A 17,934-nucleotide genomic window follows, 5' to 3' on the forward strand; every position below is an offset into this window, starting at 1 on the left:
TGTTTTTGTTAAATAAATAGGATTTATTCCTATAAAAGTGTGTATACTAAAAACTTGGGTTTTACCCATGTGTTTAATGTTATAAAATGTGGTGGTTTACTCTGATAAAATATTTCCTAACTACGGTCCTGATGAAAATTTCCGCTGCCAAATTAGACATTAACGCGATACCACCGAAACTGGCTCGCAGCCGCCCGTTCCCAGGGATTAGGGACTGGGGGTTGCGACAATTGTGGCTCCGTTTGTGCGGTCTTCGTGAAGGTCCTCCTTGTACCATACTTATCTGCTGCACCTTGGTTTCCTGGTAGCCGTTATCTTCCAGATTTTGTTGTATGTATCTGAGTGGTTCCAGATATCCTTGGTTACCAAGTTAGATGTCCCACTGACGTGCGGATTGTGGGTCCAACGTTGTAGTGCCGGATCTTCTCTTGAACACGTACTCTTCTTAATCATTAGATCTGTTATGCAACGACTCAGATCTAGAATTTGGTGCAAAAATTTCGTTCATGGTGTTCTGGAATCTGGTGAACCAGTATTCTGGAGTTTCCTCAAGAAGTGGATCTGGGCGATTTTGAGCTCCTGATTGCATTTTTGAGACAACAGAGCTTTTTTCCTCATGACAATTTCTGCTTTTAGCTGTTTTTCCCATGATTCTGTCGATCTGAATAACCTGGGTTGAATTACCCTTGTTTTCGGATCGAGGATTTGATGGGTGAATTGACGAATTCTCTGCCATGGAAAATAGAGACTGAAGAGAAATGAATCAAAACGAGAAGATGAGAATAAAAACTGAGAAATCGGTGGGCGCCTATGAAGAAACGCTGGTGCAAATGACCGGAATCAATTGGACCAGGGGGTTTGAATCTGCATAAAATAGTTAGGTCTTCTCGTTTGATTCGGGGTTTGGCTTATCTCCTTCTTCGAACGATAACTGCAAAACGAACAGCCGTTAGACTCGCCACTGGGAGAATTGGGGTTCTCTCCGTGACCACCCTCCGGCGTGAGAATAAGTACAGGTTTCAACGAAGAAGAAGAAGTAATAGTGAAAGTGAAGTGAATGTAACTTGAGAAATTGTACCTGAATTGTTCTTATTTATAACCGAATTTGGGCGGGAAAGTTTGTTGACGAAGGAAGTAACGGAAAGCATTTTCCGTAAGCGGTTATTATTTCCACCGTTAATCATTAACGTGATGTATAGGCACGCAGATCGTGGGCATGACCAACGGCTGGGGAGATGCCACGTGGAAAGTGGGCAAGTGTGGATCCTTTTCCAAGTTAGTGCCATCACCGTGATCTTGAGGGGTGCTCAGGATGATGCCACGGTTACAACCGAATGGTTGTGCACGATAAAGCCTTCTAGAAGGATTACAGCTGTAATCCTATGTGGCTCTTCCTTATGCTAATTCTGTTGTGACAGAAGGGTTGCTTTCTGTCCAAGTCTGGGTGATATTTGCGCGAAGATGTTGTTAGGGTTTTATCCTAACTGTTTTGTTGTATGAGAGCTTGCGCAAGAATGTGTTATTAGCTCTATCTTGGCGCGCGGATGTTGGAGACTGCTTTCATTTAAGTTCTCTTCTTTAGAATCAGTGTACTGCCGCGCAAGGTTCTTTGAAAGAGGTTTATTGGTGGTGAAGTTGTGGTATGGTCCCGAGCACCTGCGCAAGGTTTTTGGGACCTTACCCCTTCAGTGATGCATGCTAGCCTATGTTAAGTATTGCCTTAGTATACGATTTTGCCATGTGGATTCTGTTAAACTTTTATACGTATTCTAGTAAACCAAACTTGTATGCTCACCAATGCTTTCCGTGTTGACCGTTACTTTTACATATATTTCAAGAGTATGAGGATGATGCGTTGAAAGGAAATCTAGTAGGATGGACTAGAAACACGCCTTATTTTAAATTTTGTTTTGTTGTTTAGTTGTTATGTTCTAAATGTCGTTATTTGTTTCCATCGGTTCTATGAGAGCCCAAACTTCTAAAAAACAACCTTTTGGAGGTGCTATCACAAGTTTTTCTGAAATGTAGGAACATAAATCTCCCAGAACCCAACTCCCATAACCCAAAAACAAATGCTAGATTCTGCATGGTGAAAAAAATGATTTTAGTGAAACACCTATGCAATCAAGAACTTTAAGGTGCGTTTGGTTCATGTAATTCAGTGGATTTCATGCTAGATTCAGAATTTCATTTCTTTACGTGTTTGGTTCATACAATTTATTAGAATTAGTATTCGTTTCATCAAATTACACAATAAATCAACAACCTTGACAAAACGTAAAGGATTTCGGTTATAGTAAATATAATGTCCAAACACTCAAAGTCGCATCCGCCACCCCAACCCCCTCCACATGTCACCCCTTAGCGTCGCCACCCTGGTTTAACGTGCGACCCCCGACACCTTGATCACCATTGTTCCCACTTTGGCCATCGTTGTTAGCCCCCTGTACACACACACATTGTTGCTCTCTGCGTAATCACCCCCACTATAGCCCAATAGCGGTGGTGAAACTGGTGGCAACGACCTGTAGGCAGTGTTAGTGGTGGCACTCGGTAGGTTGGGGTGGAGGCGGCGATCGTGGTGATGGTGCCCAAGGCAGCGGGGGCGAGAGTCTAGGGCAGTGGGGTGTCATCGTGGTGGTGCAAGCAGTAGGTGGTGTCCGCGATGACAGATTCCAATTCTTTTAAACCCTAAATCCTTTTGTTAAATTTCGATTTCGAATCCAATTCTTTTTTAAATTCAAGTTCTTTTTGACAAAATATGATTCTTTAAAAAAGTCCCACAAACCAAACTCACCCTTAAATTCATAAATAATTCTAATAAAGTCTCGGCGGCTAGAATACTGATGGTGATGCTGAGAAGAACATCAAAGTTGTACTGATTTAGCTTTTTTTTACAACAATTCTAAGATTTTCTAGGATAAATACATTGTGACCTGCATTCTGCAGGATTTGAGCTCCCAACCTTTTAGTTATGGAGCACACCACTTAATCATCAGAATGTGCCATTTAGGACTACACCACTATTGTTGAATCACGTGTAAGAGTAACTAAATATTTCATTTTATATATGCGAACCGAACCATACGTGAATCAATATTACGTAATAGATGTCACATATCATCTATACTATACTATGTTATAATGCATGGGGGAAGGACATTTTAATTAAGATACCCAAAACTTGAGAACTTTTTTTAGTTTAATGCATAAACTACAACCCTAAAATATGGGTAAATCAGTCTTTTAAACACTAATTACATTTTAATCTTCTCATCTTATTACACTTCAATCCCTCATTTTTAACCAAATTTTGGTTAAAGTAGTTACATTTTAACCTTTCCAATTCATGTATTTCATATTTTATACCTTAGTTCATCTGTTTATACCTCAATGTCATGTATTTCTAAACAAAAGTTTTCGGCCATGTTTAGTTTTGACTATCAACCAAAATTAAATGAACCAAAGCAAAAACATTAATCTAACAGAATAAACCGAACTAATTAACCGAAAACAGTTGGTTAATAAATTAGACTAACCGATGACATCATTTGAAGATAATAACTGAACCGACCGAACCATGCAACCTAATAGTATCTGTGTTTCTCGCCGCATCACTCGAGCATCATTCTAATATTTTTAAATGAGTAAATTTATTTATGTAATTATCATGGTATTGCACATTTTTCCTGTTTTTATCAAAATGATTGTGTCATTGTACTCAACAAATATTGCACATTTGTCTACCTTTTATTCTTCTTGTTTCGTATATATTGATTTCGAAACGTCTCCGTCTCCTAGCTATGTTACTCACACCATATAAGAAAGATTATGAATTTTGTGTGGAAGTAGGTTGTTCACAGGAATGAAATTGGTACTTCTAGACGTTTTTACGGAACTTTTTGTACTTCTAGGTAGTTCGCTACTCAACAAGTTTTCTTAGGTGGCATGCGAACTCCATGGAGTTTTTAACATAGCAATTTTTCAAGATTGTACATTTGTTTACTTTTTATTCTTCTTGTTTAGTATATATTGATTCCGCAGCGTCTCGCCTTCTCCTGTTATATTTTCTTGATAATTTGAAGGTGTAGCCATGTAGCTCACTCACTATAAGAAAGATTATGTATGTTATGTAGAAGTAGGTTGTTCAGGAACGAAATTGGTACTTCTAGATGTTTTTATGGAACTTCTTTTACTTCTAGGTAGTTCGCTACCCTGTAAGCAAGCTCAACAAGTTTGTTTGGGTGGCAGGCGAATTCCATAGAGTTTTTCACCAAACTTAACCATTTTTTCACGAAACTCTTTGGAATTCGATTACCACCCAAGCAAACTTACCAAGTCGCTCAAAGAGGTTGTGAACTGTCTAAAAGTACAAGAAGTTCCAAAAGGCACATACAAGTACCTGTCTCGTTCCTATTAAAAAAAATTCGAAACATTACAGACAAAATTTGTTCAAAGGGACAATACATAAAACTTGGAGGCTAGTGTCGATCATGTGTCTCATCTCCAATAGTTTTTTCATGACCCCTTAAAATCCCATCTCTTCTTAACTTTTCTTCCTTAGATTTTCTGCAGAAAATCACCCAAGAATTCACTTCTAAAGCTACACAAACTCCAGTCAATGTAGCTAAGCACAAACAATACATCAACTTAGCATAAGACCCTCCTTCACCCATAACTTCAAAACCTTGAAACACATTCACAACCCCTATGATCACACATGCATACCCTACAAAATGATGGTATGATTTCCAATACTTCCTAAACTTATTAGTAGTCTTGGGCCTAAACAACAATGCCAATGTTTGAAGACTACCCAAAAAGAATGCTGCAAACCCGAGCTTTCGGTGTAGCCCATAGACCCGGCCTGGTGACATTTGGCCCAAATGGATCCCAATAGCAAATCCTGCGGTTCCTAGGAGAAAAGCAGAAAGTTGAATCCCGGCATGCACGTAAAACCACGTAGGCCCGAGTGATTGTATGTGGCGTAGGTAACGCGCAGTGACTGCTCCGGTTGGTAACATGACCCCCCATGATATTGCATTGGTTATACCGTGAACGAGTTTTAAGGTTTTGATGTTGGTATTTGGGCCGGACGCGGATAGGCCCGATAAGACGTCGATGGTGGTGACCGAAGAAAGGTCGTTAATGGTGGTTGGATGGATGGTGGGAGAGTAGCCTTGGACATATAAGCCTCTATTCCACACATGATGGATCTTGGTCTTGTTTGGTTTAAGTTTTAATGTAGCAAATATTTGAATGGTGGCACCATTGTGGACCGTACCCATTTGTCCACCATATAATGCAGCAGAAGAGGATAATAGATGGATGTCAAGGGGCCTGGAAAGTAATGGGCTCTTTTGTAATTTCACTGTTGGGTCTAAAATATAAGGTAGTAGGACGAGTTGGCCCGAGTTTGGGTCCGGGAAGGTGATTAGGGCTCGGGTTCCGGTCATTTCAGGCGAGTTCGGGTTTATACCCCATGCAACCCAACCCGAAGGCGATATAAAACTACCCGTGAATACCAACTCGAGAGTTGAATTATGTCTATGGAACGTCCATGCTATCGATGCTTCTTGGGAGGGTAACGGCATGCATTTTTCGAAGGTTTTGGTGGCGGTGGTGGCAGTGCAGTGGGCGGCGAAAGCGCGGTGAGGGTGGAGAGTGAGGAGGAGGAGGAGGAGGAGAGAGAGTGAGGGAATCATTGTTGGTAATAGGAACAAGCAAATAAGTTTAGGATATTAGAAAACATAAGTTTGTGGTGTTGTTTTGTAAGGATATAAGAGGTTTAAGAGAGAGTTGTCATGATCATAAAGGTGTGGTGGTTATGATATGGTTTGAAATTGAAAGCTCTTTTTGGGCTGCTTAACTTTGAAGTGAGGCAATGGAAAAATATAGTGGGGTTGGTGGGCAAGTTCTTGATCATTAGACACAAAGGGGTGTGTTTTTTTGGTTATTGGTTTCATCATTTTCCCATGTGATTTTGGATTACTTAGTATTTTCAATCATAAGTTCACATCATGAATACGTAAAACAAACGTTCAAAATGGATTAGACGTTGATATTACTTGTCAATATGATTATCCGTTCAATCCTAAGACTAGACATCATGTTTAACTTTGAAAGAACGTCGTTTAACCAATAAGGGTATACGGTGTGGTGCGGCAAAGGGAGTGGCAAAGTGGTTTGCCGCGCGGCAACACCGCCGCCAACCCCTTTGCCGCGTCGGTTTCTTTGTCGCTCGGTAACATATTGCCGATCGGTAACATGAGAGAGGGTAGTGAGAGAGAGAGAGAGGGGATATTGTGGGTGGGGTCCATTCTTATCTCAACCAATCACAATTTTTTCCTTTTTTTTAAAAAAAAATAGTTTACCACTTCACCAAGTGTTTAAAGCATTGCCAACACTTTTCACCAAAGTTTAAACACTTTTGACTTATTGACATGGCACGCTCTGATTGGTCGGTTTTTTGGTTTGCCACTTCAAAATGTTTAACCACTCCTTACACCCTAAACAACCAATGTTTATGATTTTACCATCGGTTTTAAATCGTTAAAAACTAAAATAACAATAATAATAGTAATAATACATTTTTATAATTAAAGTTTCTAGACATAAATTTGAAACATGGATAACAAATTAGACTTTGTGGGTTAACTTAATAAAAAAAACAAATTACCACGTGGCAACCAATGAATAGTACAATAAACCAAGCACTGTACCAGACTGATGCCGCTTTTTACCTTCATGTACCAATATCGAATAAGACCATACTAGAAAAAAAAAATAAATAAATTATCACATGGTAGCCAATGAATAGTTCAATAAACCAAGCACTATTCATTAGCTTGGTTTATTAATATATAGCTATTCATTAGTTTGGTTTATTAATATATAGATAAATATAGATAATTACCCAATATGGCTTGTTTCCAGTCCAATGTACCAAAATTTGTCTCTTTTGATCAAAAACAATATTTTTTTCTACATATGCTGAAATAAATTATAACAATAATAAAATAATAATATATATTCTTCTATAAAACAAATAAAAATGTTATAAGAGCTTATTTTAATTATAACTAACATTTTATTTTTTATTAGTATAAGCAAAATCTAAGCCAACTAATATGCACTAGTGAATGTGAACTACACTATTCCAATAGAGAAAAACTAGTCCAGACCGAAACTGACATTAACCGAAACCGATGTGGTGATGATCGACCAACAATATATTCCACTCTACAAGAGTACAAGAAGATTACAACAACTCACATAACACCAATGGGCCATGCTTAAACTAAAAGAAGATGTTTTTTGGGGCCTATGCAGTGTTGGGCTTGTATCCACCTCTAGTTTGGATAGGGTTAGGTTATGATAAATGTGAACAAATCGGTTTTTTTTCCGTACCATTTGACTTAGACAGGTTCCAAGCCGAACCGGTTTCAGTTTGAAACCGCTTCGGCTCCGCCCTGTATGGCCAGTTTGAAACACCGGTTTTGGTTCGGTTTCGATTTGGTTTGGTTTCAATTTCGGTTTGTAAATGGGTTCTTGGGCGCACATTCTAAAATTGTTTTTAGACAAAAAGGAAAAAAAAATACATAAAAATACGAATTTTATTATTTTTATAGTTTTCGATATGATACAAAAAATAGAAAATGAAATGTACGTTTAAAAATTACAATTATTATTTTTTGGTGTTTATTCTTTGTCTGAATTATTTGCGCATATCGATGCATTGCAGACGAGTTCTTCGTTGGATAGGGGAACACTATGTCCCTCTTAAACCTCTTCATCATGGATTTTTCTTCAGTTTTCCTTTGGTCTTCGAGAGTTGATTGGTGTTGTACATGATCCACCTCGTCCATGTAATCTTTTAAACATATGCACATTTTCAATGACAGGGGAGTTAGTCTTGTTCTCCGTATCAATAAAACTCTGTCACTAAAAGAAAAGGCCAATTCCGAAGTTATTATAGAAGCGTGGATACTTAGTAGATTAGGGTCATTTGCTCAAATAAATCAATATTTCCTCAAACTCATATATATATATATATATATATATATATATATATATATATATATATATATATATAGGGTAGGGATCCTAAGAGAAGTCCACCCTATTTGAGAAACTTGAGAAGCACTCTGGACCACACATTTTCCCTAAGCAAAAAATGCAAAAAAAGGTGAAAAAAATGCAATTTTTTTTTTTGGGGAATTGGCCTGTAATAATCCCACCTATACCTTATTGGCCATTAATAATCCCACCTCAGAATATTCCCCCCACCAGTCCCACCTTTCACTTATTTTTCCTACAATGGTCCCCCGTTAAAAAAACTTAACGGAGTTATGCTTTTTTCCAAATTACAAACAAATTTTTTAGGGCTTTTGATCAGAATGATGATACGAGTCCATTGATGTAAAACTTACTTCGAAATGGTGCTCCAAGTGACTTGAGTTTGGTTAATTGGAAATTTAAACACCCGAATTGAAGCGCCATTTTCATCGTTTGGAGCGCCGTTTCGAAGCAAGTTTTACATCAATGAACTCGTATCGTCGTTCTAATCAAAAGCCCTAAAAATCTGTTTGTAATTTGGAAAAAAGCTTAACTCCGTTAAGTTTTTTTAACGGGGACCATTGTAGGAAAAATAGGTGAAAGATGGGACTGGTGGGGGGAATATTCTGAGGTGGGATTATTAATGGCCAATAACGTCTAGGTGGGATTATTACAGGCCAATTTCCCTTTTTTTTTGGAAAAATCGCAGCTTTTTCTTGAAGGATTAAATTTTTATTTTTATTATTTTTAAAAAAAACAATTTTGGGATTTATACACATGTGTATATTGTTAATCTTATAACTATACATATATGTATATGGTCAATTATACATATATGTATATACATGTTTAAAATTGAAAAATATGTGTTATAAATCCTAAACCTTTTACCATAAACACTAAAGCTAAACCTTAATGCTAAACCCTAAACCCTAAAGCCAAACCCTAATTCTAAACCCTAATGCTAAACGCTAAAGCTAAACCCTAATTCTAAACCTTAAAGCTCAACCCTAATGCTAAACCTTAAAGCTAAAACTAAACCCTAAAGCTAAACCCTTAATGCTAAACCATAATGCAAACCCTAAAGATAAAGATAAACCCAAAAGTTAAAGCTAAACCTTAATGCTAAACCCTAATGCTAAAATCTAATGTTAAACCCTAAATACTATTACTAAACCCTAATGCTAAACCCTAATGATAAACCCTAAAGCTAAACCCTAAACCATAAAGCTAAACCCTAAACCCTAATGCTAAACCCTAAATAACACTTATTTTTCAATTTTAAACATGTATATACATATATGTATAATTAACAATATACATATATGTATAGTTAAAAGATTAACAATATACACATGTGTATAAATCCAAAAAAAAAATTTAAAAAATAAAAAATTAAATCCTTAAAGAAAAAGCTGCGATTTTTCCAAAAAAAAAATTGCATTTTATATATATATATATATATATATATATATATTGCATTTTTTTTGTTTAGGGAAAATGTGTGGTCCAGAATGTTTCTCAAGTTTCTTAAATAGCCTACTACTTCTCATATGATCCTTATCCTATATATATATTGTTTGAGCCTTAAATATAATGTGCATTGCTTCTGAGCTCGTGGGATAATCCCCTCGATAATCTTGGATTACGTGTTTGAAAACCTCAAGAAATTCGGTGAGATATTCAATACAAGCCCAACCCTCGTCGGGAAATGGTGTAACTCGACCATGTTAGACAATCCGGTTATGAAGAGGTTGTAAAGTTGATATTTGCATTAAAGCGCTTTCAAATGTGTTACATGTCGAGTTCCACCTAGTAGGTACGTCTCAATTCGGACCAAAAGAGGCCGCGTCGTATCGATCTAGACAATATTTTTTATATTTCCTGTATTGTTCCTTACTTAAAACCCTTTTTCAACTTTTTAACACCGTCTTGCACAAGTAAATTAATAATAGAGTAAAGTCCTTTTTGAGTCCTTGTGGTTTGTGCATTTTAATTATTTGAATCTAAAAACTAAACATGTCTTGATTTGAGCCACTGTGGTTTGTATTTTTAACCCTTTGAATCCAAAACACAAACCTCATCCAAATCATGGACTAAAAGGGTTGGATTCAAATGGTTAAAAATACAAACCACAGGGACTTAAAGGGTTGGATGAAGTTTCATTTTGGATTCAAAGGGTTAAAAATACAATCCACAGGAACTCAAATCAAGACAAGTTTGGTTTTTAGATTCAAATAGTTAAAATACACAAACCACAAGGACTCAAAAAGGAATTTACTCTTAATAACATGATTGACACATCATGTTTGAAAAAAAAAACTCTGTTACGAACCTGTTTATATTATATTTTTCATATTTTAACTGCAACATTATTGTCGAGTTACACTGAAAATGTTTTGTTTTTTAAATTATAAGTTTTTGGAAAATTGGTTTTTAATAAACCAACCTTTGTCTCGTTGGTAAATAATAATCTTACCTACGTAATTAGTATACAATAATCCTATCTATCAACATGTTGATACTCAATTAACTTCCGTTAATTTTTTTTTAACTGAAGTTAGTTTTTAAGTTTTATTTATTATACAAACAGTCCATGTAGTTGTAATTTACTAGTTTTAACTATTTTAAAACTAGTAAATTACAGTCCCTTGAGGTTTTTTTGTTTTATAAAATAGTTAAAACTAGTAAATTACAACTACAGAGACTTTTTGTGTAATAAATAAAACTTAAAAATTAACTTCAGTTAAAAAATTAAAGGAAGTTCATTGAGTACCAACATGTTGATAGGTAGGATTATTGTATACCAATTACGTAGGTAAGATTATTATTTACCAACGGGACAAAAGTTGGTTTATTAAAAACCAATTTTCCTAAGTTTTTATTAGATAGTCTAAAACTTGAAATATATTTTATCTTGTATGTGATACTCAAACAATTCAAATGTAATCCACCTAATAAGCGTTGATGCAAAGGTACGGTTTCGGTAAACCGTGTGGATCCAACAAAACATCGGTAGTTATGTTCACACTTGTTTGTAAGTTTTCAAAAAATGCGATTAAATCTTTTATAGATTGGTTCCACAATTTCATAAAATAACATTTTAGAGAAGTACGACTTACATGCTTGTAACGAGGTTGGAGCGTTTCTTGAATCATCTTTGTTAAACGAGGGTTGTCGAAGTGGGAGAACGACAAACCTTCTTGAATCACGAATAGTGGTGGCAAAGTGGGCAAGTTTGATGGGTTTGGATAATGGGTCAAGATGGGTTTGAGTTAGGATGGTTATTTTAAAAAAAGGGTTGGATGGGTAATGGGTCAAGATGGGTTTGGATTAGGATGGGTTTAGGTTAATATAAGTTTGGGTAAAGATGAGATGAAAAAATAATTAAAAAATTAAAAAAACATAAAATAAAAAATAAAAAAATAATAAAAATATAAATTTCAAAAAAATCTAGAAAATCGTAAAAATTCTATTTTTTTTTTAAATACTAAAAAATAAAACAAATAAAAAAATTGTAAAAAAATCTAGAAATTCTAAAAAATAAAAAACATTCAAATAAATAAAAAATCATAAAAATTCTAAAAAATCCAAGAAATTCTAAAAATAAAAAAACTCTAAAAATCAAAAAATATAAAAAAATTTCTAATAAAATATAAAAATTCTAAAAAAATCCTAAAAAATAAAACAAATAAAAAAAATGGTAAAATATTCTAAAAAGTCAAAGTTCTAAAAAATAAAAAAAAATTAAAAATAAAAAAAATCATAAAAATTTTAAAAAGTCCAAAAAATTCTAAAAAATTAAAAAATTAAAAAATCCAAAAAATTCTAAAAAATCAAAAAAATCCAAAAAATCTAAAAATCATAAAAATTCTAAAAAAATCTAAAAAATAAAAAAAACAAAATTCTAAAAAAATAAAAAAATAAAAATCCAATTTTTTTTTGATTTTTTAGAATTGTTTTGATTTTTTAGTTTTTTGGATTTTTTAGAATTTTTATGATTTTTTTTATTTTTTGGAACCTTTTTGATTTTTTGAAATCTTTTTAGAATTTATTTATTTTTTAGATTTTTTTTGAAATTTTTTTATTTTTTAGAATTTTTATTTTTTAGAGTTGCAAGACCATATCTTACGTAACAGTGGGGTTGCTAACACTGATCTGGATTATGCTAGCGCCTTGGAACGCTTGCATGAATCTCTACCTGACTTTGATCTCGGCGGTTTCTCTAACAAGGACACCGCCCCCAAAAAGCCACAGAAAACTTTGGCGAATGCCCTTTGTTGTCGAATCGCACAAAGTTTGGGAGAAGATTTCCATTTGTCACCCCGCCAGAAAGCCGTCATTGAATGCCTATAGAGGCCTCACGCTCAGGATTTCTTAACTGTTATTCCTATTGATGGTTTGGGTCAACGTATGTCAGCGGTGGAGTACTGGTCAATCCTTAAGTACCGTTTGATGATCCCCATGTTCCCGAATGATGAAACTTGCCCAGTCTGCCGTAAAGCATGCCTGGATAAATACGGGGAGCATGCGTTACACTGTACAGAGTTCTCGGGGTTTAAGTATTGCCATGACTTTGTGCGAGACGCGTTAATGGATATTCTCAGACGACCAAGGATCTCGGCGAAGAAAGAGGCACCGGTTAATTTTCTTACAGACCCGTCGGAGAGGAGATCCACCCTACGCCCAGCTGACGTGCTAGTTTTTGGTTGGGATGGCGGGAAACATGCTTGTGTCGATCTCACAGGTGTATCCCCATTAGCCGGGTTCCGGGAAAATGGGTTTGTGGCGGGGCAAGCGGTACTGAAAGCAGAGTCAAAGAAGGTAGAAAAGCACGCGAAAGCTTGTGAGGATAATCAGCATGCCTTTGTCCCCCTGGCGTTTGACACGCTCGGCTCCTTAGCGCCGGAGGCAGTTCGGTTCTTGTCTAGAGTTCAGCGTGTGGTTCATAGCAACTTTTCGACCCCTCAGGGACGGGACTTTGTTTTTAGTAGATTAGGGTTTTCTATTCAGAAAGGGATGGCGACGCAGTTTGTTGCTCGTCTACCTGCTATCCTTATGTAATTTGCCCTGATGATTGGAATGAAATATTATAATGGAAAAAAAAGAATTTATTTGATTTTTTAGAATTTTTGGATTTTTTTTTTGTTTTTTAGAATTTTTTAGATTTTTTTAGAATTTTTTGATTTTTTTGAATTTTTTAGAATTTTTTTTTTATTTTTAGAATAATTTGATTTTTTAGATATTTTTTATTTTTTAGATTTTTTCTGATTTTTTACAATTTTTTTTTTATTTTTTAGAAATTTTTTTATTTTTAATTTTTTATTATTTTTTAAAATTTTTATTATTTTTAAACGAAGAACGAAAGGGTAGTACTACGGCGTCGATTGGTGAAGTCGCAGTTGTGAATAGATATCTACGAGCAGTAATTAGTTTAGTGATTTTATCTCATACCCATCCTGACACGCATGGGTTTTATCTCATATCCATCCTGACCTACTCTTTTTTTTATCCACCACTTCATAACACATCCTAACATAGTGACTAATTTTGTTTGGCCCATCTTAACCCTTTTAAAATTTAAAATACCCATATCAACCCAAAATGGAATGAATGGGCTTGTTTTGACATGTCTAATCACAAACTTCAGCATTTGGTCTTAAACCTGGTTAAAGTCGTAAACCAAAATCCCATCTTGAGGATCAATCGAAGTTTGACCACTTTTCACCGGATTATCTTTTATCTTCTTGCAATATTTCTTTATATGGTTTCTTATGGCATAATTTGAGTTTGGTTAAAGAAAAGTACCACACCATCTACAATGTGCCTTTTGAGAGAAATTCAACATTAGCCATAAGTCAACCCACCATTTTTCTTCACTAAAAAGCTCTTTGTTCCGAGTTGTTCCGAGAATTTGAACAACTATTGGCTCATTTGAGGAACTGACACCAACGGATGGTTGTGATGAAGCCATAAAGTGAAGTAGTAAATAAGCAAAGTGGACAAAAAAATGAGTAAATATGAGAGCGTTTTTTGTGTTTTCGAGTTTGGTTTTATGTGTTGTGATTAACCTAAAACACCATATACTCATCTATACCAATTTAGAGGGCAAAATGGTGAAACTGGGGATGAAAAAATGGTGAAAACGGTTAGTACCAGCCATGTTAGCATTTCCTAACGGCTAGACATCGTCCAACGGTTAGTAGCAGCCATGCTACCACTCCTACCATCACCACTACCACTATCATTTGAGTTAAGGTTACTTTCGTTTTTTTATCTCCTTTTTAGGTGGGTTTTTTTCAATCTTTTCTACTTAATTCCCGCTACCACCACTAGAGCTGGCATATCGTGTATATTGTACACGATAATACACGATACACGAAATCCCATACACGAACACGACACGATAAGGTTTCGTGTCCAGTTTTCCATACACAAACACGAAATATTTTTTAACAGGTATACACGATAATTACCTGTTAATACCTATTTACGAATGTGTCAATAATTACATATCTAGGAACCTGTTTAGTGAATCAAAAGTTGCCAAAAAATTCACAATAGGCTTAAATAATGCATAAACGCAAGTTCACATGGGTCTTTCTTCTCGACGGCCGGTGGTTGGGGTGGTGTCGCTGGGAGTGGGGCTGGAAAAAGGGAAGAATTAGGGTTTTTTTTAATATGCCCATTGGAATTGGAATGGGAACAGGCCGGAAGGGTTAGAGAAACTAGAGAGATAAGTAACAAGATCAAGTTTTCAAATCACATAGTCCCACTAAATTATATTTTTTTATTATATTAAAATTGTTAACATGTATTAACAGGTACTAGACAGGTAAACAGGTATTTTACCTGTTTAGACACGAAAATTAACAGGTATTTTCATGCCTACCTGTTTAGTACCTGTTACCTACTAAGACGGTACACGATACCTGTTAACTCCGTATATATTCGTGTCTTGTATTCGTGTACATGTCTAAAATTGTCAGCCCTAACCACCACCATTTATCTTTTTGACTTAGTTATTCTTTATTTTGATAATGTTTTGAGTTAAGGTTTCTTTAGTTTTTTTATCTCCTTTTTAGGTGGTTATCTTTTTAATCTTTTCGATTTAGTTATTCTTTATTTCGATACTGTTTTACATTTCGGACTAAATTTTGCGAGTTAACAAATTGCAACGTGTGTGTCTGGTTCAATGTTTTTACATCTGTTTTTTACTGTTTAAGGGTCACGTTGCAACGTGAGGGTCCTAAGTCGACTTGTTTATTCTTTTCTATGTTTTTGCATTTCGGTCTAATTTTTTACAATTTAGCACGCCCTAACACGCGTGCGTGATTCAACATTTTTACGTCTATTTTTTGTTCGATTTAACATTTCCACCGCAAACCACAAGTCCTAAATACTAGTTGTATTGAGACACTCATTTTGATTATGACGGTCGGCCTTTAATTTATATAATTAGCTTACAATTAGTTATAACAAAAATGTTTCAAAGCTGTAACTATTATTTTCGGTAATTCACTTTGTTAAAACTAACCATTCAATTATGACCATTACCAACCAAATACATTCTCAAAAATCAAAACATAATATGTACTATAAACAAGTATCCTTACATTAAATTCACAAATTTACATCCCCTCAATGAAAGTACTATTAAATTTCGTTTTATTTGATAGGTCATGGATGACACCATCACAATTTTCACATTTCCTTCTCTCTAGTTTAGTTTCTAATTCTTCGTCTATTTCACTTTTTTTACTTAATTAATGATTGTATTACAAACATGTTCTTAAAGCTTTATAAAAACTCAATTTGTAATGAAGGAAAAAGAAACTGATATCGATACACCATCAATGTGATAACCAGACGACAACCTCATACAGTCATACGAGCCGTATAACACAATTTTGCGTCATACAAGTCATATGAGATGGTTAAACCGACTACACAACTCTAATACAAGTCATACAACAAGGTGTTTTTGTGTCATACGGGTCGTATGAGAGTGATAAGTTAGCTATACGACTCGTATGAGAGGGTGTTTTGTCCATATTATACAACCCGTATATGATAACACGACCTGACAACAAATCTATACATCCTAATAAAAGACATACCTAGAGTGCCACATGACACTTTTCTAACCTCCATTTTACATATGACATTTTTTAGGCTATATTTGACACATGACACTATTATGGGTGTTTTCCCAATCAAATGAAAACCATTACAATTTTCGAGTAAAAAAGGCGGACCCGTTTTACATATACGGGTCAAATTTGAAGTCGGTATAAAAGCCATATAACCCGGACCATCTTCACTTTTCATATCGCAAACTAGGGTTTCACAATATTCTCTCTCACGTTGTTCTCAGCCGATCATCAATCCTCCTCAAATTAATCTTCAAATCAAGGTTAGATCACGGATACTTTCAATTAAAAATCAAGATATTTTCATTATTTAACATTCAATCTTCGTTTTAATAGTTTATTAATTTGATTTTCGTTCGTTCGTTGTTGTGGTTTATTTAAGTGGAATCAATCAACTCCGCGTTAAAGTTTGATGACAGACGGATTTTTGTTGCCATTATCGAGTATAAAAAGGTTAGGTTGTTTCTCCAAGTGATCAATTTATGGATATTCGTGTTTTAGGGTTGTTTAATTCTACTACAAAGTTATGGTTTCATATGCACAAGTTGAATATAAGTGGTAGCCTAATTCAGCGTTACGTGGTTTTGAGAAAATGAGATTATCTTCAGATAAACCCTAATCTTGCTTCATTATCCTCGGATTCAAGTCTCTTATCTTCTCTTCGCATTCGTTGACGCAATCATTCTTCCAATTGTGGTTAATGTACGACCATAAAAACTATTTGATTGGCTCATGAGTTTAGTGGTTTCAAGATCATGAAAAATCCATTTTAAAACCATTTTCAAGCTCACTTTAAAGATCTTCAAGTTCATCATCAAGTTTCTTCATGGATCTTTCAAGATCCATGCTTAAACATGTTAGATCTAAGCTTCTAACAAGCTTACTCATGATGAATCTAACAAAAAACACAAGATCAAATACAACAACTTCATAACATACATCAAACAACTCTAAAAACACTTGTTTTTCTTTAGATTATGTTAGATCTTCATGTATTCATCTTTTAAAGTTTAGATTTCTTGATGGTGTAACTTGTACATATAACTGGATATACATTGTAGACAACAATTGTGTTGTGAAAGGGGGTACACGATAACCTTAGGCCCTTAGCCATGCGCATGATATGGATATACTAGTCCTCATTAATAATAACATTACATATATAGAAATCCTAGTCATATATGTGGCGTGATACCTATTCGAAAACGAATGAGACATAGTTGTTAACTGTTAGCCTTGTGCATGTGGAATAAGACACTGATGTAAGGTTACAAACGGAGGTATGAATTATGGTGAATTATGTTACCTCAACTAATCCGAATTCTTACCTTTGTGTTCTAATCATAGTTAATCGGTTGTACGAGACTTGGTGTTTAGAGTAATCTAATGTGTTTACCAATTTTACAAAATTGTCTTTCATTGTCATGCTATGATGTATAAACCCCTTGCAGTAACACTAAGTGAAGGACAATCTGGGTTGGTGTATAATGACACTTTGTTCTAATATTTCTTGGGATCGGTTTTGCTGGTGTAAATTCTCCCGTGTGTATTATCTCCCCAACATTACTTTTTTATGGTTGATGTTGTTACATTTTGTTAATGAATTTCCAATATCAATTCGATTCACTGATTGGCACTAGATATGCAACAACGTTTCTAAGTTGCCGCTAGGACACTTCTGCGTAATATATCCCCTCTTACGGGGCTCACTAGAATTGATTTT

The 17,934-nt window shown here is 35.0% G+C and overlaps 1 protein-coding gene across 1 annotated transcript; it reads right to left on the bottom strand.

Moving 5' to 3' along the window:
• Positions 1-4,110: 4,110 nt before the first annotated feature.
• On the bottom strand, positions 4,111-5,766 carry LOC110895246 (cytochrome b561 and DOMON domain-containing protein At2g04850). Its single transcript, XM_022142525.2, has one exon. It carries the CDS (start codon positions 5,703-5,705, stop codon positions 4,482-4,484), a length of 1,224 nt encoding a protein of 407 aa, XP_021998217.1. The 5' UTR covers positions 5,706-5,766; the 3' UTR covers positions 4,111-4,481.
• Between the last annotated feature and the right edge of the window lie 12,168 nt (positions 5,767-17,934).

This window comes from Helianthus annuus, chromosome 12, assembly GCF_002127325.2.
Source record: "Helianthus annuus cultivar XRQ/B chromosome 12, HanXRQr2.0-SUNRISE, whole genome shotgun sequence".
Classification (NCBI taxonomy): Eukaryota; Viridiplantae; Streptophyta; class Magnoliopsida; order Asterales; family Asteraceae; genus Helianthus; species Helianthus annuus.